General features: G+C 43.2%; 1 protein-coding gene across 1 annotated transcript in view; it reads left to right on the top strand.

Annotated features, from left to right (window-relative positions):
- amacr (alpha-methylacyl-CoA racemase) overlaps positions 1-23,043 on the top strand; it is a 51,579-nt gene extending 28,536 nt beyond the window's left edge. The window contains exons 5-6 of the mRNA XM_014129329.3: positions 20,384-20,570; positions 21,915-23,043. Coding sequence (XP_013984804.2) covers positions 20,384-20,570; positions 21,915-22,324 — 597 coding nt within the window. The 3' untranslated portion in view covers positions 22,325-23,043. The remainder of the gene's footprint in view (positions 1-20,383; positions 20,571-21,914) is intronic.
- The last annotated feature ends 1,103 nt before the right edge of the window (positions 23,044-24,146 follow it).

Genomic DNA, 24,146 nt, shown 5'->3' with positions numbered 1-24,146 from the left:
TCTCTTAGATGCAGGAAGTGGCTTCTGGCAGATTCCACTGGAGAGAGCGTGTCAAGCTTAACATATTCATAACGCCTTTTGGAAGGTACTATTTCAGCAGACTTCCATTTGGAATCACTAGTGCCCCAGAAATCTTCCAGCATGAGATGACAGGGCTCCTGAAGGACTAAGAGGGCGTGACCATTTACATGGATGAGATCCTTATTTACTCTCACAGCAGAGGATGATGTGAGACTCCTATACACACTGGAGGATGCAGGTTTGAAGCTCAACCCAGACAAACATCTACTGCGACAGAAACGTCTCAACTACATATGATATTGCTTTGACGAGAATGGCATTCTTCCTGATGATGCCAAGATCCAGGCCGTCACCCAGCTGGAGCCGGCAAGCAACGTGACAGGGTCCTGGGTATGATCCTCTACCTAGGCAGGTACCTACCGGGTCTAACTGATGTCACCAAACCACTCAACGAGTTGCTCAAGAGTGATGCTGCAGTGCAGGAGGAGGCCTTTAGGAAGTTAAAGCAACTCATCCTGTACTGGCATTTTATGACATGACAAAGCCTATCATAGTCAGTGCAGATGCCAGTAGTTATGTGTTAGTTGGGGTCCTACTACAGAAATACGATGGACAGTTAGTCAGTAGCTTATTGCTCCAGGACTCTCACCGATGCAGAGAAGCGCTATGCACAGATGGAAAAGTAGTGTCTCGCAGCAGTCTGGACGTGAGAAGTTGACAGGTATCTGTATGGCCTAGATGCATTCACACTGCAGTGATATCACAAACCTCTCATTCCACTGCAAAGACCTTGACTTACTGCCTTTGAAGTGCCTTAATTCCAGTGAAGGCAAATCTTAACTCTACAACATTCTAGATAATTCTGCACTTCCAACTTAGTGGCAACAGTTTGGGGAAGACCCTTTCCTGTTTCAGCATGACAATGCCCCCGTGCATAAAGCGAGGTCCATACAGAAATTTTGTCGTGATCGGTGTGGAAGAACTTGACTGGCCTGCACAGAGCCCTGACCTCAACCCCATCAAACACCTTTGGGATGAATTGGAACGCCGACTGCGAGCCAGGCCTAATTGCCCAACATCGGTGCCAAACATCATTAAGTTCCTGGGCAGACACGTCACAGACAAAGTGAAATGGTCCACCTACACAGACCGTGTGGTGAAGAAGGTGCAACAGCGCCTCTTCAACCTCAGGAGGCTGAAGAAATTTGGCTTGTCACCCAAAACCCTGACAAACTTTTACCGATGCACAATCGAGAGCATCCTGTCAGGCTGTATCACAGCTTGGTACGGCAACTGCACTGCCCTCAACCGCAAGGCTCTCCAGAGGGTGGTGCGGTCTGCACAACACATCACCGGGGCAAACTACCTGCCCTCCAGGACACCTACAGCACCTGATGTCATAGGAAGGCCAAAAAGATCATCAAGGGCAACAACCACCCGAGCCCTGCCTGTTCACACCACTATCTTCCAGAAGGCGAGGTCAGTACAGGTGCATCAAAGCTGGGACCGAGAGATTGAAAAACAGCTTCTATCTCAAGGCCATCAGACTGCTAAACATCAATCACTAACTCAGAGAGGCTGCTGCCTACATTGAGACCCAATCACTGTACACTTTAATAAATGGATCACTAGTAACTTTAAACAATGCCACTTTAAATAATGCCACTTTAATAATGTCTACATATCTTACATTACTCATATCACATGTATATACTGTATTTTATACCATCTACTGCACCTTGCCTATGCCGCTCGGCCATCGCTCATCCATGTACTTATATGTACATATTCTCATTCATATTCTCATTCATTAGATTTGTGTGTATTAAATAGTTGTTGGGAATTGTTAGATACTACTGCACTGGTGGAACTAGAAGCACAAACATTTTACTACACTGACATTAATATCTGCTAACCATGTGTATGTGACCAATAAGATTTGATTTGAGGGGGGGACCAACTCCATATTAATGCCCTTGATTTTGAAATGTTCGACGAGCAGGTGTCCACATTCTTTTGGTCTTGTAGTGTATTTTTCTTTCTCTCTCTCTGTGTGTGTGTGTGTGTGTGCGTGCACTACCGTTCAAAAGTTTGGGTCACTTAGAAATTTCCTTGTTTTTGAAAGAAAATATATATTTTTTGTCTATTAAAATAACATAAAATGTATCAGAAATTCAGTGCAGACATTGTTAATGTTGTAAATGACTATTGTAGCTGGAAATGGCTGATTTTTATTTTAAATGGAATATCTACATATGCGTACCGAGGCCCATTATCAGCAACCATCACTCCTGTGTTCCAATGGAACGTTGTGTTAGCTAATCCAATTTGCAATTATGTTAGCACAGCTGAAAACTGTTGTTCTGATTGATTAAAGAAGCAATAAAACTGGCCTTCTTTAGACTAGTTGAGTATCTGGAGCATCAGCATTTGTGGGTTCGATAATTGGCTCAAAATGGCCAGAAACAAAGAACTTTATTCTGAAACTCATCAGTCTATTCTTGTTCTGAGAAATAAAGGCTATTCCATGCAATAAATTGCCAAGAAACTGAAGATCTCGTACAACACTGTGTACTACTCCCTTCAAAGAACAGCACAAACTGGCTTTAACCAGAATAGAAAGAGGAGTGGGAGGCCCCGGTGCACAACTGAGCAAGAAGACAAGTACATTAGAGTCTAGTTTGAGAAACAGACATCTCACAAGTCCTCAACTGGCAGCTTCATTAAATAGTACCCGCAAAACACCAGTCTCAACGTCAACAGTGAAGAGGCGATTCCGGGAGGCTGGCCTTCTAGTCAGAGTTGCAAAGAAAAAGCCATATCGCCTCTTCACTGTTGACGTTGAGACTGGTGTTTTGCGGGTACTATTTAATGAAGCTGCCAGTTGAGGACTTGTGAGGCGTCCGGTGAAGACAGTCTCCGTGTTATGTTGCCAGCTATGTTTGTTTCATTAAAGTCAACTAAAAGTGATATTCGCCTCCAGATTCTTCATTAAAAATGTATAACTCTACAACTTGAACCCACAAATCCACACGCAGTTTTCTTTTGGTAGTCCATGTGGTGACACTTGTATGTCAGTTTCGCATGTCATGTTCATCGGGCGTCCATTTGCAGAGTTACCATTTGCAGGTTTATCTTGGCAATCAACCTTGTACATGATGATTACTCACAGTTACATGTCTGGTGTACCTCTAGGAAGCCTGAGCAAGCAGATGTATCATGTGGAGATTAACTTCTCAGTGTTATACTCATCTAACGTACGATAATCCCATTCCATACAAATGTGCGCAACCGTGACATTCAAACGAGGCTGCAAAGAAAACTATTACATTACAACGTAACGACTTGATTAGTGTGGTGTTAGTGTTAGTTAGCCAGCTACATAGTTGTCTTTGCTGTCTCTGTATCTAAGATAATTGTGTAGTTTGAGTAATTATCGAGGTGAGCTAGCCAGCCGCGACGCGACGCCAGACTTAGTCAACACACCTAGTCATCATTAACCCACTGCTAGCTAGCCAACCGTTACCGACTAGCAGCGCTGTAGATACTAATACTTTACAACGGAACGATTTGACTAGTGCAGTGTTAGCTAGCTAGCTACTTAGTTGTCTTTGTCATAGCTTGATAATTGTGTAGTTTAGTAATTATCGAGGTTAGCTAGCCAGCCATCGAGGTTAGCTAGCCAGCTATTTCCGTCCCCCGCGACGCCATTTTTCCTAACCCAGCCAACTATTACCGACGAGCAGCATTGTAGAAACTAAATGCATTACAAGGAACGTCTTGATTAGTGTTATGTTAGCTAGCTAGCTACAAAGTTGCTTTGTATCATGACAAGGTGTAGTACTGAAACTATCGAGGTTACCTAGCCAGCTACACGTTCAAAGTCAACAACGCAGCCACTGCTAGGTAGCCTACTCCACCAGCCAGCAGTACTGTATCATTTTCGTCATTTTAGTCAATAAGATTTTTGCAACGTAAGCTTAACTTTCTGAACATTCGAGACGTGTAGTCCACTTGTCATTCCAATCTCCTTTGCATTAGCGTAGCCTCTTCTGTAGCTTGTCTACTATGTGTCTGTCTATCCCTGTTCTCTCCCCTCTGCACAGGCCATACAAACGCTCCACACCTCGTGGCCGCTGCCACTCTAACCTGGTGGTCCCAGCGCGCACGACCCATGTGGAGTTCCAGGTCTCCGGCAGCCTCTGGAACTGCCGGTCTGCGGCCAACAAGGCTGAGTTCATCTCAGCCTATGCTACCCTCCAGTCCCTAGACTTCCTGGCGCTGACGGAAACATGGATTACCACATAACACTGCTACTCCTACTGCTCTCTCCTCGTCTGCCCACGTGTTCTCGCATACCCCTAGAGCATCGAGCCAGCGGGGTGGTGGCACTGGAATCCTCATCTCTCCCAAGTGGACATTCTCTCTTTCTCCCCTGACCCATCTGTCTATCTCCTCATTTGAATTCCATGCTGTCACAGTTACCAGCCATTTCAAGCTTAACATCCTTATCATTTATCGCCCTCCAGGTTCCCTTGGAGAGTTCATCAATGAGCTTGACGCCTTGATAAGTTCCTTTCCTGAGGATGGCTCACCTCTCACAGTTCTGGGTGACTTTAACCTCCCCACGTCTACCTTTGACTCATTCCTCTCTGCCTCCTTCTTTCCACTCCTCTCCTCTTTTGACCTCACCCTCTCACCTACTCACAAGGCAGGCAATACGCTTGACCTCATCTTTACTAGATGCTGTTCTTCCACTAATCTCATTGCAACTCCCCTCCAAGTCTCCGACCACTACCTTGTATCCTTTTCCCTCTCGCTCTCATCCAACACTTCACTCTGCCCCTACTCGGATGGTATTGCGCCATCCCAACCTTCGCTCTCTCTCTCCCGCTACTCTCTCCTCTTCCATCCTATCATCTCTTCCCTCTGCTCAAACCTTCTCCAACCTATCTCCTGATTCTGCCTCCTCAACCCTCCTCTCCTCCCTCTCTGCATCCTTTGATTTCCTCTGTCCCCTATCCTCCAGGCCGGCTCGGTCCTCCCCTCCTGCTCCGTGGCTCGACGACTCACTGCGAGCTCACAGAACAGGGCTCCGGGCAGCCGAGCGGAAATGGAGGAAAACTCGCCTCCCTGCGGCCCTGGCATCCTTTCACTCCCTCCTCTCTACATTTTCCTCTTCTGTCTCTGCTGCTAAAGCCACTTTCTACCACTCTAAACTCCAAGCATCTGCCTCTAACCCTAGGAAGCTCTTTGCTACCTTCTCCTCCCTCCTGAATCCTCCTCCCACCCCACCCCTCCTCCCTCTCTGCGGATGACTTCGTCAACCATTTTGAAAAGAAGGTTGACGACATCTGATCCTCATTTGCTAAGTCAAACGGCACCGCTGGTCCTGCTCACACTGCCCTACCCTGTGCTTTGACCTCTTTCTCCCCTCTCTCTCCAGATGAAATCTTGCGTCTTGTGACGGCCGGCCGCCCAACAACCTGCCCACTTGACCCTATCCCCTCCTCTCTTCTCCAGACCATTTCCGGAGACCTTCTCCCCACCTCCCCGCTCATCAACTCATCCTTGACCACTGGCTACGTCCCTTCCGTCTTCAAGAGAGCGAGAGTTGCACCCCTTCTGAAAAAACCTACACTCGATCCCTCCGATGTCAACAACTACAGACCAGTATCCCTTCTTTCCTTTCTCTCCAAAACTCTTGAACGTGCCGTCCTTGGCCAGCTCTCTTGCTATCTCTCTCAGAATGACCTTCTTGATCCTAATCAGTCAGGTTTCAAGACTGGGCATTCAACTGAGACTGCTCTTCTCTGTGTCACGGAGGCTCTCCGCACTGCTAAAGCTAACTCTCTCTCCTCTGCTCTCATCCTTCTAGACCTATCTGCTGCCTTTGATACTGTGAACCATCAGATCCTCCTCTCCACCCTCTCCGAGCTGGGCATCTCCGGCGCGGCCCACGCTTGGATTGCGTCCTACCTGACAGGTCGCTCCTACCAGGTGGCGTGGCGAGAATCTGTCTCCGCACCACGTGCTCTCACCACTGGTGTCCCCCAGGGCTCTGTTCTAGGCCCTCTCCTATTCTCGCTATACACCAAGTCACTTGGCTCTGTCATATCCTCACATGGTCTCTCATATCATTGCTATGCAGATGACACACAATTAATCTTCTCCTTTCCCCCTTCTGACAACCAGGTGGCGAATCGCATCTCTGCATGTCTGGCAGACATATCAGTGTGGATGACGGATCACCACCTCAAGCTGAACCTCGGCAAGACGGAGCTGCTCTTCCTCCCGGGGAAGGACTGCCCGTTCCATGATCTCGCCATCACGGTTGACCACTCCCTTGTGTCCTCCTCCCAGAGTGCTAAGAGCCTCGGCGTGACCCTGGACAACACCCTGTCGTTCTCCACTAACATCAAGGCGGTGACCCGATCCTGTAGGTTCATGCTCTACAACATTCGCAGAGTACGACCCTGCCTCACACAGGAAGTGGCGCAGGTCCTAATCCAGGCACTTGTCATCTCCCGTCTGGATTACTGCAACTCGTTGTTGGCTGGGCTCCCTGCCTGTGCCATTAAACCCCTACAACTCATCCAGAACGCCGCAGCCCGTCTGGTGTTCAACCTTCCCAAGTTCTCTCACGTCACCCCGCTCCTCCGCTCTCTCCACTGGCTTCCAGTCGAAGCTCGCATCCGCTACAAGACCATGGTGCTTGCCTACGGAGCTGTGAGGGGAACGGCACCTCCGTACCTTCAGGCTCTGATCAGGCCCTACACCCAAACAAGGGCACTGCGTTTATCCACCTCTGGCCTGCTCGCCTCCCTACCTCTGAGGCAGCACAGTTCCCGCTCAGCCCAGTCAAAACTGTTCGCTGCTCTGGCACCCCAATGGTGGAACAAGCTCCCTCACGACGCCAGGACAGCGGAGTCAATCACCACCTTCCGGAGACACCTGAAACCCCACCTCTTTAAGGAATACCTGGGATAGGATAAAGTAATCCTTCTAACCACCCCTTAAAAGATTTAGATGCACTATTGTAAAGTGGTTGTTCCACTGGATATTATAAGGTGAATGCACCAATTTGTAAGTCGCTCTGGATAAGAGCGTCTGCTAAATGACTTAAATGTAAATGTAATGGGATTGTAGCAACTGTGTTGACATCATAATCCGGGATGTGAACTACATTTCTATTCAAGCGTTGATTAACATGGTAATGGCTCTATAGTATTGGAGAAAAGTAGAAAAAACGGACCCCTCTGACGCTGTACGTTACATCGTGATGTGTCATGGCGTAACGTACAGCACGCATAAAGCAACTAATTCTGTCTTACAGCCTTTCTCCACCAGGTGTAGCACTTCTCTCACTGTTTAAAAACAAGAAAGGGACAGGGTAAGGGGGGATACCTAGTCATTTTTTGCGTCATCACTGCAAGCTATCATGACTCTCAAAAGCCGCTATAAAAACCAGACGGAGGTCATTGCCTTGAATCATGCAGAGATGATCATCATTAAGGTCTCGTCATTGATTTTGTTGGAAAGGAGAGAAATCATGCTTTACAATGGTATTGATATTACAGTTGATCTGGAAGTATTACGTTTTTTGGCCGCTAAAATAAGGTCAATTGTACAGATCAGTGCGATGTACAAAAGTGAGTTAGTTCACGTTACAGTGCCTTCAGAAAGTATTCACATCCCTTCACTTTTTCCACATTTGTTGTGTTGCAGTCTGAATATAAAATTGATTACATTTAGATGTGTTTGCAATGGCCTACACACAATACCCCATAATGTAAAAGTAGTATTATGTTTTTACAAATTTATGAAAAGCTGAAATGTCTATAGTAAGTATTCAACCCCTTTTATGGCAAGCCTAAATAACTTCAGGAGTAATGTTCTTAACAAGTCACATAAGTTGCGCTGGATTCTGTACAGGGACACTTCAATCTTAAATGAATCATTGTTTATTAACAGCATGCCGGAGAGGTCACAGTCAAACTTAGATGCATAAAGTACCGGTCTGAAGTAGAGGTCAACCGATTATGATTTTTCAACGCCGATACCGGTTATTGGAGGGCCAAAAAAAGCTGATGCCGATTTATTGTTTTTATTTATTTATTTATTTTACATTTATTTGTAATAATAACAATTACAACAATACTGAATGAACACTTATTTTAACTTAATATAATACATCAATAAAATCAATTTAGCCTCAAATAAATAATGAAACATGTTCAGTTTGGTTTAAATAATGCAAAAACAAAGTGTTGGAGAAGAAAGTAAAAGTGCAACATGTGCCATGTAAAAAAAGCTAACGTTTAAGTTCCTTGCGCAGAACATGAGAATATATGAAAGCTGGTGGTTCCTTTTAACATAAGTCTTCAATTTTCCCAGGTAAGAAGTTTTAGGTTGTAGTTATTATAGGAATTATAGGACTATTTCTCTCTATACGATTTGTATTTCATATACCTTTTGACTATTGGATGTTCTTATAGGCACTTTGGTATTGCCAGTGTAACAGTATAGCTTCCGTCACTCTCCTCGCTCCTACCTGGGCTCGAACCAGGAACACATCGACAACAGCCACCCTCGAAGCAGCGTTACCCATGCAGAGCAAGGGGAACAACTACTCCAAGTCTCAGAGCGAGTGACGTTTGAAACGCTATTAGCGCGCACCCGGCTAACTAGCTAGCCATTTCACATCGGTTACACCAGCCTCATCTTGGGAGTTGATAGGCTTGATGTCATAAACAGCGCAATGCATTGTGAAGGGCTGCTGGCAAAACGCACGAAAGTGCTGTTTTGAATGAATGCTTACGAGCGTGCTGCTGCCTACCATCGCTCAGTCAGACTGCTCTATCAAATCATAGACTTAATTATAACATAACACACAGAAATACGAGCCTTAGGTCAAAACAAAACTTTTTTTCCTGTCAGTGAAATACGGAACCGTTCCATATTTTATCTAACGGGTGGCATCCCTAAGTCTAAATATTCCTGTTACATTGCAAAACCTTCAATGTTATGTCATAATTACGTCAAATTCTGGCAAATTAGTTCGCAATGAGCCAGGCAGCCCAAACTGTTGCATATACCCTGACTCAGCGTGCAATGAACACAAAATGACACAATTTCACCTGGTTAATATTGCCTGCTAACCTGGATTTCTTTTAGCTAAATATGCAGGTTTAAAAATATATACTTCTGTGTATTGATTTTAAGAAAGGCATTGATGTTTATGGCTAGGTACAGTCGTGCAACGATTGTGCTTTTTTCCGCAAATGCGCTTTTGTTAAATCATCCCCCATTTGGTGAAGTCGGCTGTCTTTGTTAGGAAGAAATAGTCTTCACAGTTCGCAACGAGCCAGGCGGCCCAAACTGCTGCATATACCCTGACTCTGTTTGCTAGAGAAGTGACACATTTTCCCTAGTTAAAAGAAATTCATGTTAGCAGGCAATATTAACTAAATATGCAGGTTTAAAAATATTTACTTGTGTATTGATTTTAAGAAAGGCATTGATGTTTATGGTTGGAGCAACGTGTACCTAAGCGATTATATGCAACGCAGGACAGGCTAGATAAACTAGTAATATCATCAACCATGTGTAGTTAACTTGTGATTATGATTTGATTGTTTTTTATAAGATAAGTTTAATGCTAGCTAGCAACTTACCTTGGCTTCTTACTGCATTCGCGTAACAGGCAGGCTCCTCGTGGAGTGCAATGTAAAGCAGGTGGTTAGAGCGTTGGACTAGTTAACCGTAAGGTTGCAAGATTGAATCCCCGAGCTGACAAGGTAAAAATCTGTCGTTCTGCCCCTGAACAAGGCAGTTAACCCACCGTTCCTAGGCCGTCATTGAAAATAAGAATGTGTTCTTCACTGACTTGCCTAGTTCAATAAAGGTCTAAACATTATTTTTTTTAAATAAGCCAAATCGGCGTCCAAAAATACCGATTTCCGATTGTTATGAAAACTTGAAATCGGCCCTAATTAAGCGGCCATTCCGATTAATCGGTCGACCACTAGTCTGAAGTGAGTTCCACTGGGGCAGTCCCGTTTAGTTCTCTTTTTATATACTGCTTACACAGACAAGTTATATTTGCATGATTTAGCTTATTCATAATTAGTTCATCATTAATGTTTGGTTCATGCATGTGACCGACCAATACCTCACAAGGCTTGTTCTCTCAAAACTTGGATATCCCTTTCTCAAAACAAGGTTCTGGGCATACTACCAAATTGCAGATACTGATAGTGATGATTGCTCCCAGGCACGTTCAGTTACTTGCATGAACACAGAAATTGGTTATTAGAAAAGCACAAACATAAAATGTTCCATCACATTCCCTCTTATCACTCACTCTGTGATAATTATCATTGTTTTATTCATTTGGTTATTACTTGAACTATCAAAGGAGTAAGTGAACAAAATAAATGCATAAAACCACAGACACTTTCAAACCCTTCATTCTGGGTTGTAAACAAAATGAACACACAAAACCAGACACTTCATCCTTTCAAAACCTTCATTCAGTGTTGTACAATCCAACTTGTAAAACCATGGCTTTAGACCTTTGCTTCATACAGTTCCACATATGCTTCATTACACAATTTCATTTATGGATTCTGGCAATGACATTTCAGCTGGAGCTTAGGTTGCGAGAGGCATGTTAATGACAGATCGGTATCTCAATGCATTTGTAGAGGAAATTACTATACATTTCTTAGTGTGCAGACCTCCACAATCAACCTGATACCCCAAATAAACAATTTTGGACAAGCCTAAATCAATTACGAGCACGGTTGACCACCCCTCTCCCTACTTGAAAATCTATGGCCAGACCTGAAAATGGTTCTTTAGTAATGATCAACAACCAATTTGGCAGCGCTTGAAGAATTTTGAAAAGAATAATGGGCAAATGTTGCACAATCCAAGTGTGGAAAGCTCTTAGACTTAGGCAAAAAGTGCTTCTTCAAAGTAAAGACTCAGGGGCATGAATACTTATGTAAATTCGATTTGTGTATTTCATTTTCAATAAATTTGCACGGATTTCATTATGGGGTAGTGTGTGTAGATGGGTGAGAAAAAATAACAATGTAATCCATTTTGGAATTCGGTCTGTAACACAACAAAATGTGGAATGAGTGAAGCGGTATGAATACTTTCTGAAGGCCTGTATGATTCCCCACTTTCTAGAACGGTTAATCCTTAGCCTCTTCTCATCCTTTCTCTGACTCATTCAGATATGTGGTCGGTTCATATGAAAATTGTTCATATGAATGTTTTTTACTCAGAAGGATTAAGTACCAACAACTTCTTATTCCTGGACTCCTGTTGCTATAAGATATGTGGAATTGAAATCCATACACTCAAAGAAATATACTGGGGAAAAGGCTGAAGATGCACACAAGCTTTTATTTGAAAAAGGACTGCTTAGAATGCTTTTGGATGGCTTCTTGAACATTTAGCACTCTGTTCCTGACATCATTTGGTATAGGGATGGCCACTGATCCTGTGAGAAATGGATTTAATTGATGGTCCATCCTTTTGAAATGCATGTGTTTTGTGCATGGCTTGGGTTTGTGACCCTCAAAGAAGCTGTTTCAAAGGAGAATTTCTCAAAAGCTCCCTGATTCGCCACTCCAACAAAACAGTTCAGTGTCAGTGCATGCTGGGTTTTCACTTTGATCTGTCCCCTGCTTTTTTCATAATCCAGTAGTGTGGACAAACTTTTTGAGAAATGGACACCTAACCAGCAGGCTAACAAAGCCCTGGAAATAGCTTTACACTGTGGATGTCCCTTCAGTGAGTTGATTTCCATCTATTAACAAAAACATACGAAACACATTGTGGTTTTTGTTTAAAAGCATCCACTGTGTAAAAGGAAGAACACTGTCACTGTTGGGCTATTCCCAAGTTGACGTAAATACAGAATATGTCGAGGTACAAAATGTAAAGGCACCGACTTAATTTTTTTAATTGATTTATTGTGTTTTGAACCCTAGAAACTAGTATGTAGTAAGCTGACTGACAAGGTTATTCCCAAAATGATGTAATACACACTATGGTGAGGTTCAAACGTAGATAGAATGAGAAATGAATTGTATTCTTATTTTTGAGCACTAGAGACTAATATGAGGCCTCTCCCAGTAGCGATGATGATATATTTAATAGCCCGATGCTAATCATTCATTAATAATAATGAATGCATAAAGCCAACAACTGGGATGTGAATGCCGACTGCTAGGGATGTGCGCGGTTATTTGAATATTCAAATGGGCGTTAGTATTCAAATACTTGTGTGAGTATTCATATTTGCTAGAAAAAAATTATAGGCTTATTTTAACATTTAAAAAGGCTTCTTCTGAATTAAAACATCCATGTTAGATACAAGGATACATCATTGTTTTATTAAATCATTTAAAAAGTCATCTTTTCAATGTAGTTTTTATGACATGCGCACCATAAAAAGACTGGTAGCCTCAACCAGTCAAAGTGGCAAAGAGGCTCAATGTGTAGCAAGTGGAGTTAGAGTTCACTAACACAACGCAAGATGGAATAAAGTTACGTGACATGAGAGAAAATGAGAAGTTTGAAAACCAGGCGGGCTGCAGCATTCTGGATAAGTTGCAGGGGTTTGATGGCACAAGCGGGGAGCCCAGCCAACAGCGAGTTGCAGTAGTCCAGACTGGAGAGGACAAGTGCCTGGATTAGGACCTGCGCCGCTTCCTGTGTGAGGTAAGGTCGTACTCTATGGATGTTGTAGAGCATGAACCTGCAGGAGCAGGTCACTGCTTTGATGTTTGCAGAGAACGACAGGGTGTTGTGCAGGGTCACGCCAAGGTTCTTTACACAATGGGAGGGCGACACTGGAGTTGTCAACCGTGATGGAGAGGTCTTTGAGCAGGCAGGCCTTCCCCGGGAGGAAGAGCAGTTCCGTGTTTTTGAGCTTGAGGTGGTGGGCCGACATCCAAGTTGAGATTTCTGCCAGGCACGCAGAGATGCGCGTCACCACCTGGGTGTCAGAAGGAGAACAGTTGAGTGTCATCCGCATAGCAACAATAGGAGAGACCATGTGAGGATATGACAGAGCCAAGTGACTTGGTGTATAGAGAGAAGAGGGCCTAGAACTGAGCCATGCGGGACATCAGTAGTGAGAGTACGTGGTGCAGACACATATCCTCTCCATGTCACCTGGTAGGAGCGGCCTGTCAGATAGGATGCAATCCAAGAGTGTGCAGAGCCTGAGACGCCCAGCCCTGAGACGGTGAAGAGGAGGATGTGATGGTTCACGGTATCGAAGCCAGCAGATAGATCTAGGAGGATGAGAACAGGTTAGCTAGTCTTGGCTGTAGCCGAGTTGCCTTGGTCCCTCCATCTGCTCGCTCCCATCTCTCACACACTGCCCTCTTCGCAGCTGCAATAGAGTGGTAGCGTCTCTCTACCAACTGCTAATTATGTTTTTAAAGACTAATACTTAAAGAAGTTCACCCAAAATCCAGAAACTCTCAAATAGTTCCATACATTGAAACTAATTCAGTGGAGTTTTCCCTTTCCCCCTCTTTCTCTCTGTAGTGCTGTACTGAAACAGCTGAAAAAACGGGTCATGTGACTCGTGGCATTGGAAGATGCAGTACTCGCTCAGCTCCATTGCCAGTGAATTCATGATTCAGAAATCTACGAAGTGTGGGCAAATTCATTGTTTTATTGAAAGCATACGGCCAAATTACCTATTTTTGTTAAAAGTAATATCTGTTTTGAGTCAGGAAATGTGTACTTTTCCACCTTAAACATTTGATTCTTTTATATCATTACTTTATGTAGCCGACTGCCACAGCAGTGGAGATGGGTAACAACTGCACATGGACCCTCTCGAGGGAATCCTTGCTACGTAGAAACAGCACGTTATGCCCTTATTCACAGATGTACGTTTTTTTTCAGCGGAGAAGTGATGACAGCGTTAAACATTATTTATGCAAAGTTAACAACAACCAACAAATATGTCTGGCGACGAAATACTCGCGAGTGATCAAGAAAACTACTGGAGGGACGCCGATGGTGTCGTCAAACCGTATTTATTTGAGCCTGAGTATTCGGACCAATAATTGAGGCAAATTGAGCTTCAGATAGCAGCAGCAGCTGGATCACAGACCCAACACATTCCTGAGGAATGTTTGTACTTCAGAGAAATGTAATATGTGACTACAATAGTTATAGAAATGGAGGAACATAATGATAATGATGATGATGATGAGCAGTTAGTTTGCTTTTGCAAACAAAGGGATTTTGCAGGCCACAAATGTCCTGCGGGGAAAACTATCTGGAGACCCAACCCTGTTCCAGCTGGGCCAAATGGACAATGATCCAATGAGTAAATAGCTCAACTTTACTTTATTGAATGATCTCTTATCAATAACCTCTATGAGCGGGACCATTGGTGGGTTTATGTTTGCACATTAGTCCAATAGACTATATAGCCTATGTTTATTTATCACAATGTTTTTTGTATATTCTATTCTGCGATGTAAGATAACACATATGCTAACCTGAATAGCAGGGGTTCTCAAAGTGGGGTCCACTGTACTGCAGGAGGTCCACGGCCAGATCTCAAAATCTAGTTTAAAAATAATTATAATTGGGGTGAATATTACCAACAATGACAGATTAGACACATTTTGGCCAAGGGATCCGTGGAGCAAGTTCAGGGTGTAATACAATACAATGTAATTCTAAATGTATGTCTTAACCCTGGGCAACATGGGCATGGGAGGCTCACAGGTACCACAGTACTACACCGATTTATACATTTTTCAACTCAATTCTTCTTGTATTCCCCAAAATTGCATTTCTTTTAACATAAATGCATGTAATTAAGTTTTAAAACTGCAAAGGATGATCTCTGTCCTAAAGGCAAAATGTGTAGAATTGCAGGCTATTAGCTTTAAAGCTGCAACATTTTCTCTCCAAAGCCAAGAGATGGGCCTTTTAAAATGTTCCTTCCCAGGGCCCAAGACTTGGTTCATCAAGCCATGCATTGCCAAAGTCATAGTATAACTCTTATTTTTATCTCACTTGAGTTGTGTTTTGATAATGAGGGGGTGGCGGATTAATTTGCTATCACAAAAGGGGTCCCCGGCCAGATCCAGTCCATGGAAATACAGTAGCAACAGCTGTATCTTTTAGTATCCTTTGGTTTTCTGTCCCCATCATTTCAGATCTCATATCTCGTTCATATACATCATCGCTGAAGTGCTTGCTATACACACGCTGCGATGCAAGGATGGCTGCAGAAGTATTTCCATCATATTTACTACATCAAATTGTTACCAAACAATCTTCTGCATCTCTCCGTATCTTTTATCTGAAAACGGTTAAATTGGTGCCGCCTTCCCTATTTCGTGTATAAAGTGCAGCCAGGGACCGAACACCAGCTTGCTGTTGCTGCCATCTCTTTTTCCACTTTTCGTAGCTAACTTTACCTGCTATATGCCATACGCAACTCCCCCTTGCGGTTGAAGGCTCCAGTGTGAGACGGACGCAGCATATTTAGAATTTTTCAAAACCCTGCGTCTTCCGTCCATCCAACACCAACAAAAGGCACAAAGATGGTTGTACTATGTAGCCAAAATACTGTAAGTGAGGTGAGTGATATGCAGGTCAATAACACTATTGTGGCTTAGTGGCCCAAGCACTTCATCCTCCGTGGACATGTCTGCAAGCCTTTTCTGACCCATTGTCTTACGCAACCAGGAGTGCAGCCGGTGCAGTGCACTAAAGGACCTTTCACAGGAGCAGCTGCTCACAGGAATTGTGATGGCAACCGGAATGATTTCCTTCAGAGAAGGAAACATATCATCATCCAGGAGGTTATGCACAGCAAGCATATCTTTGGGAGGACATCCAGCCTCTCTTTTCAAGAAAGTTTCTGGCCACCAACATCTCTTCTGTTTTAACATCAATACCGTAGTGCTTGGCAAACTCAGTTAAGCATGATGTATCTAGGAAGTTTGAGTTGGGGCTGCATGCCTGTATGCCTTTTGAGCAGACCTGCATCTACAGTCGAGAATCGCTGGTCAAGCTCACAAACCATCCTGTCCAAGCAGGGGAGCAACAACTCTGTTTTCATTGTTTGGGAATATGACAATTCTGTGCCTAAACCCAAGGAGGTCTCCACCACAATCTCACATTTTCCTTTGTTTGTGCTTTCTTGCTGCATCTGCCTATGGAATATTGTGAATTTCACAGAGTGCTTTGGTTCTTTCATAAAGTTCTGTGGCAAATGCATCTGTGCGTTTGCCTATCAGTGTGTCACATACAGCTTGTTTGCCGAAACAAGCTTCTGCCAGGTCTACAGTCTCTTTCTGGAGGAACTTATGTAGTCCCTCAGTTATAGAAAGAAGGGACTGAAACATCAGTAGCAAATACACAGTGGAGAACTTATGAAGCTTTGTTCTTAGACCAACAGCCATGAGGGATCCAATGGCAGATAGACCATCGAAAATAGCAGTTAAAGTGTCCAGGACTGCATTTATGGACCGCAGCTGGCATGCCCAGCAAGTGTTTGAGAGCTGTACAAGTTCAGCTGATGCTATTCTAAGTTTGGACTGAGCTTCTTTGAACTTGTGGTGGTTAACTAGGGATGTACTGAAAAACGAATACACATTCTCCAAGAAATTTGAAAAACTCAGCAGCCTCAAGAATAGCCCACAAGTATGACACAACACCACATTAAGCTCATGAGATTAGCAATGTACATAAATTGCCTCCGGATGCAGCACTCTGAAATGTGCTTGCACACCTGCTTTGGACCCACTCATGACAGCTGCACCATCATAGGTCTGTGCAACGCACTTTAGGCCTGCTACCCGTCTCATTTGGAGCTGCATCAAATTACTTGATTTCTGCTAGTGCTAGTAAACGCTCCTTAACTGTCCTCTCTGTCACATACCGTACACACACAGCCAACTGTTCAGATTGCCCATCCCTGGCCTCATCCGCCATAATGGCATACATTCCAGACTTTGACATCTCAGAGACTATGGTGTCTGTAATCTCTTGAGCACAGCATTCGATCGTGTCATTCTGAGATTCTGGAGAGAGAGACGTCACATTTGATGGATAATTGTACCTTTGTTAGTTACCTGGTAGCTTTGCCATGCCACAACACTGTCTCTGTGTATTTGCGCCATCTCATGTTTACCGAAGATAATGGAAAGCAGAAAACTGCGTTTTTGTGGACAGAGTACTCTACCCAATTATATTTCTCAAACCAGCAGTGCTGAAATGCACTTTTCTGTGTACCAAAACTTCAGCTTCACTTGTCTGGGCCCAGTGTCACCTAAATCGCTCTCATTTCTGGAAGGAATTGCTGCAGCGGCTTGATTACTTTCTCTCCCTGGATCTGTTTGTTGTCCCTCCCTCTCTGGATCTGTTTGTTGTCCCTCCCTCTCTGGATCTGTTTGTTGTCCCTCCCTCTCTGGATCTGTTTGTTGTCCCTCCCTCTCTGGATCTGTTTGTTGTCCCTCCCTCTCTGGATCTGTTTGTTGTCCCTCCCTCTCTGGATCTGTTTGTTGTCCCTCCCTCTCTGGATCTGTTTGTTGTCCCTCCCTCTCTGGATCTGTTTGTTGTCCCTCCCTCTCTGGATCTGTTTGTTGTCCCTCCCTCTCTGGATCTGTTTGTTGTCCCTCCCTCTCTGGATCTGTTTGTTGTCCCTCCCTCTCTGGATCTGTTTGTTGTCCCTCTTTCTCTGGGCATGCTTGCTCTCTCTCACTTATACAGCTCAAATGTTGATCTCTGCCTTGCACAGAAGCCTCTCTTTCTGCATGACCCTTTAAGATATCATGAACATCATTTATTTATGCCTAACAAAAGTAAGACATATGCTGTACAAATTTAACTGAAAGCTAAAACATCTACTTGCTTTTTTATCACTAACCTTCATCAGACATGCTCCCTCAGCCGTATCAGCCTCCAGCTTCTTTCCCTCATTCTTGTCTGCTGTGTTTTGACATGTATTTTTATTAAACTCATTTACAATAACTCAAGGCGTAATAGGTGATTAATCAGTTTAAGTTATAATTTGTTTGTTTGAACTGGTAAAATCTTCAGTTCTCACCGGATTGGCCTTCGGCATAGCTGCTGGCACTGCCTCTCTTGAAGAATTTCTGTATGTCCATCTAACGTTAGTCATTAGCTAGCCTACAGTTGAGAAATTGAGGATAATACAATTACATTGTGATCAACACTGTCACCTTTTCTACACATGACCTACTGATAATTGTTTTGCAATGGCCTACTGAATGAAAGCAATTGAGTATGAAAAGATATGTGCATGATACGTCATCTGTCTCATTTATACCCTTGCACAGATAGCAAAACTACATTGAATACAGCGTTAACTAGATATCATCGCCACATAACTTATGTCGAATTTAAAAGACACCGTTAGCGTTACTGTTAGCTAGCTCGCAACGTCTGTTACACTGTACACTGTAACTGGAACATAAAAACGTAATGGTTAACAAAGCTTTGATTATGACCGAAGTCTATAGTAGTGAATACTCTCTCTCTCTCTGTTCTAACTTACCACAAATTCACATCGTAGCCTATCTGCATGAATCCGTCCTGTCAGAGCCTTTTCCTGTCAATTTACGGTTAGCTAGCAGTCTCAAGCCACAGCAGTAGCTAACGGTTCCCTCGAGAGCGTCCATGTGCAGTTGTTACCCATCTCCGCTTCTGTGGCAGTCGGCCACATAAAATAATGATATATAAAATAAACGCAGACATTTTCGATGGAAAAGTGCACATTTCCTGACTCAAAACCGGTAGTACTTTTGAGTTTGACAATGAATTTGTCCACACTTTTCAAATAATGAAGGCAACAGAGCAGAGCGAGGCCTGCATCCATTTTTGCTGCTGTTTCAGTACAGCACTACAGGGAGGGAGAGGTCAAACTCCACTGAACAAAATATAAATGCAACATGCAACAAACAAAAGATTTTACTGAGGTACAGTTAATGTACGGAAATCAGTCAACTGAAATTAATTCATTAGGCCCTAATCTATGGATTTCAGATGACTGGCAATGCAGATATGTATCTGTTGGTAAAACAGGTAGGAGCGTGGATCAGAAAACCAGTGAGTATCTGGTGTGACCACCATTTGCCTCATGCAGCGTGAAACATCTCCTTCTCATAGAGTTGATCAGGCTGTTGATTGTGGAATGTTGTCCCACTCCTCTTCAATGGCTGTGTGAAGTTTCTGGATATTGGCGGGAACTGGAACACGCTGTTGTATACGTCAATCCAGAGCACCCAAACATGCTCAATGTCTGGTAAGTATGCAGTCCATGGAAGAACTGGGACATTTTCAGCTTCCAGGAATTGTGTACAAACACGAGGTGATGGCAGTGGATGAATGTCATGACAATGGGCCTCAGGTGCTTGTCACGGTATCTCTGTGCATTCAAATTGCCTTCGTTAAAGTGCAATTGTGTTCATTGTCCGTAGCTTATGCCTGCCTGCCCATACCATAACCCCACCACCACCATGGAACACTGTTCACAACGTTGACATCAGCAAACCGCTCGCCCACATGACACTAGACACGCTGTCTGCCATCTCCCCGGTACATTGTGTGAAGAAGCAGGATTTGTAAGTGCTTGGTTACACGTGGTTTGCGGTTGTGAGGCCGGTTGGACATACTGCCAAATTCTCTAAAACGACGTAGGAGGTGACTAATGGTATAGCAATTAACATTACATGTTCTGGCAACAGTTCTGCAGTCAGCATGCCAATTGCACTCAATTGCCTCAAATCTAGAGACGTCTTTGGCATTGTGCTGTGTGGCAGAACTGCACATTTTAGAGTGGCCTTTTATTGTCCCCAGCACAAGGTGCACCTGTGTAATGATCATGCTGTTTAATCAGCTTCTTGATATGCCACACCTGTCAGGTGGATGGATTATCTTGGCAAAGAAGAAATGCTCATTAACAGATGTTAACAAATTTGTGCAAAAAATTTGAGAGAAATAGATTTTTGTGCGTACGGAAAATGTCTGGGAGCTTTTATTTCAGCTCATGAAACATGGGGCCAACACTTTACATGTTGCGTTTTTATATTTTTGTACAGTGTAGTGTCAATGTGTGGAATCAGTTGAGCGTTTCTAGATTTTAGGTAAACGTCTTCTTTTAATCCATTGACTGACAGGTCTGAAGATTTTACCTGAAGCTTTGATTTAAACATTTTTTAGGGAAATGTAGGCCATGGATGACGTTGGAATCAGTGCAACTTTGTTTGCAGTTTGTATGCCAATCATAAAACAGTATAGTCACCCTACACATCCCTCTTATTTCCAGGTAGAAGGTGCTGCCTATGTTGGCTCGTTTGTGTGGAAATCTCGTAGTAATGGCCTGTGGAACAACTCGCGTGGGGAGAACATGCTGGACAGTGGAGCTCCATTCTATGACACGTACCAGACCTCTGATGGGAAATACATGGCTGTCGGGGCTATTGAGACACAGTTCTATAACCAACTCATCCATGGTCAGTTTTGCTCAACTTTACTTTCACTGATTGTCTTATTTTCTTTCTCTTCTGCTTCTCTCTCTTGTTTGTCTTTCCCCTGCTCCTCCACCGCTTCTCCCAACTGTGTCCAGGCAGGCTGATCAGCATCTCTCTGCAGATTATCCCTCCTTCCCTCCCCTGGCATACTGAGCACATCTAACAGTCTGTCATGTATAATGCATATTGCACACACACACACAAACACATCATGCACAGCAAGACAGTGCAAACAACACTCACACCATTCTTTTTCATGCAACCGTCTTGCAGCTGTGAAAATCCATTTTAAAAACTGGACAGATACAGTGCCTTCAGAAAGTATTGACACCCTTTACTTTTTTTTCACGTTGTTGTGCCTTCATTTAAAATCAATTAAATAGAGATTCTTTTTTTTAAACACAAGGCCTAATCTACACTGGAGTTGCTTACCAAGAAGACGGTGCTTGTTCCTGAGTGGCCGAGTTACAGTTTTGACTTAAATCTGCTTGAAAATCTATATAAAGACCTGAAAATGGTTGTGTAGCAATGATCAACCCAATTTGACAGAGCATGACGAATTTTTAAAAGAATTATGGGCAAATGTTTCACAATCCAGGTGGGGAAAGCACTTAGAGTAGTCACTGTCAAAGGTGCTTCTACAAAGTATTGAATCGGGTGTGATGATATTTCTGTATTTCATTTTCAATAAATTTGCCAAGATTTCTAGAAACATGTTGTCATTATGGGGTATTGTGTGTAGATGGGTGAGGGAGGAAAAAAACATTTTTAAATTCAGGCTGTAACACAAGAAAATGTGGAATAATTCAACGGGTATGAATACTTTCTGAAGACACTGTAAATACCCACAGGACACCTCTTGATTAACTCATTTGTGTTTGTTTAAAGATTTCTCTAAACTGTAAAATAATGAAGTACGTCATTCTCACACAGCTTGAATGACACTTCATTCTTTTTGAGCCAGATAAAAGGAATACCAATGATTTAACCTTTCTGTAATGTCAAACATTGATGGGTGTTTGTTCATTACATATGGAATGAGTTTGAATAGATATTACTTCTCTTTCCTGTCATCACTATCTGGGCAAGTGGCAAAGTCATAAACCCAAACAATTTTTTACAACTTCGGTTCTTAATATCTGATTTGAAACCTAACCTTAACCACACTGCTAAATTGTCTAACCCTAACCTTACCTTTTAAAAATAAATGTTTTACCATGTAGCTAACCTTTTGACTTTGCCACATCTAGTGGGAACCTATTTCCTCTACTGCATCCATATCTATGTGTTACTCATAACTCATAATTTGCATATCACCTTTTCTAGGCCTGGGATTAGATGCTGCCAACCTTCCTCCACAGATGAGCTTCTCTGATTGGCCAGTGTTGAGGCAGATCTTCACTAAGCACTTTGCGACTAAGACACAGGAGGAGTGGGGTCGCGTGTTCGATGGAAAGGACGCCTGTGTGACTCCCGTTCTCTCTCTGGACGAAGTGATCTCCCACCCCCATAACCAGGAGAGGGCCTCCTTCCACAGGGACGCCCAGGGGGAGGTGACTCCGAGCCCCGCACCTGTCCTGTCCCGTACCCCTGCTGACCCCTGCCTGGCCCAGGACCCCCTTATAGGGGAACACACACGCCCCGTTCTAGAGGAGTTTGGCTTCAAACTAGCAGAGGTAGACCAGTTGCTCTCAGCTGGTATTATTGAGTGTAACGTAGCCAAAGCACGGTTGTAGCCAGGCCTTTCTTCTTCTACTGCCTCCTGCCTCTCTCCTCCTCCCTCCATCCCATTTTCCTTCTTTAAGAAAAACACCCCGGCTCTCCAATGTACACTTTAGTGTTTAAAAGTTGGACAACCGTCTTTGATACGTGGTGTGCCATGCATTGCTGGTGGATTAGCTATTCAATCATTAAGTACTTGGAGCCCTTGGATAAATCACACTGCAAATGCAATTAATTCATATAATTGTTATTATTATATGTAACTTACAGGTGTTTGTAGTAATGGCTTCCCTGTAATATGCAAAAATTGCTTCAGTAGAACATCTTCCACCTACTGCAAGCCCTGATGCCTTTGTAAGTGTTTGGACTGTAAGCACTTAATTGTAATTGATGTAATTATGTTAATAGCTAGATAGCAATGACAATATATCAGTCATTACTAGAGTAAGGTAGAGCAGGAGGAGGCGGAGAGAATGATGACCCTTGACTGTAAGTACTCTTTCATATCAGTTATTACCTGTATCCAGGGTTCGTGGTGATTTTACATTATCAAATAAAATGTTATTGGTCACATTCGCAGAATACAGCAGGTGTAGACTTTTACAATGAAATGCTTACTTACGATCCCATTCCCAACAATGCAAAGTTAAAAAGTAAGAAAAATATTTTCTAAATAAAGAAATTGTAACACAATAAAAACAACGAGGCTATATACAAGGAGCACCAGTACCAAATACATTAACATGTCATAATGTCCCTCTCTGAATAGTCTTTGTAATTCTATAAATGTGGTGAGAAATTATTCTCAGCTATTGACTGAAGTGCCTGTATTTTATCTTGAATGTTTTCAAAGCTGAATGGGCACCCCATTAATAATATTTCTTGACAATTTGTATTAAAATGCTTCAATTAAAGTCATGTTTCTTTTTTATTTTATTTTGTAGTACAGCTGTTAGATCAATTTAATGCATGATGTTCAGAAACCTAGAATTCTATTTGATAATTTAAGTATCACCCAAAGCTATAGATACAGCGCTTTAAATCAGGAATGTCATTTACTACAGGCATATAGACACACACAGTACATTCAGAAAGTATTCAGACCCCTTCACTTTTCTAGCATAATTCATCTAATCGTGATGGACCACATTGATAAGAATGTTCACTTCCTCCACTCAAAGTAGTCTAGCTATTGTCCCCTCAAACACGTGACCGTACCTAGCCCTCACTCATTGGTATTTTTAACTCTGGAACACAATGTATCTATGTCAGTGACCCTAGGACTCGGGGTCTGGTGAGAATGTGGCCTTTAAATCTGTCTGACGCCTCCCTTGGTTCCTCTGACGTGGGCGGCGGGCATGGTTCCCATGAGAACCCCTGGGAATTGCCTCAACGTCTCACATGACTGAGGCAACTAGCCAGTGTCTCATGACAAATACTAACAACGTTTTAGAATTTTAATACATAGAGGAAATAACTTAACTGCCGAGGGTACATCCTTGTCTTTGGGCATCCAGTGTAATGCATCCAGGCTTCTCTTCCAGTAAATACATTGGCTGGTCATCCTCCTCCATCCCCCCCTCCACTCTTCCATCAAAGGGTTACAACTCCTTTTCTCCCTGGGGATCACATGCTACATCACTTGATCAACCTGATGTGCACACGAGCAGACCACAAAAGAGCCCTTGTGAGAGAACTGCATAAAAACAAGAAAGCAAGGATTCAGATACGCATGCAATGTAACATGCTTTTGCAGAGTTGTAAATTAATCTCTTGTCATTCTCCTGTCATCCAATTCTCTCTGTTAGGACTACTGAATTTCTGGTAATCCACCAT

Source organism: Salmo salar, chromosome 01, assembly GCF_965601325.2.
Source record: "Salmo salar chromosome 01, fSalSal1, whole genome shotgun sequence".
Taxonomy (NCBI): Eukaryota; Metazoa; Chordata; class Actinopteri; order Salmoniformes; family Salmonidae; genus Salmo; species Salmo salar.
The sequence above is the reverse complement of the archived record's forward strand: the minus strand, read 5'-3'. Positions and strand labels throughout refer to the sequence as shown.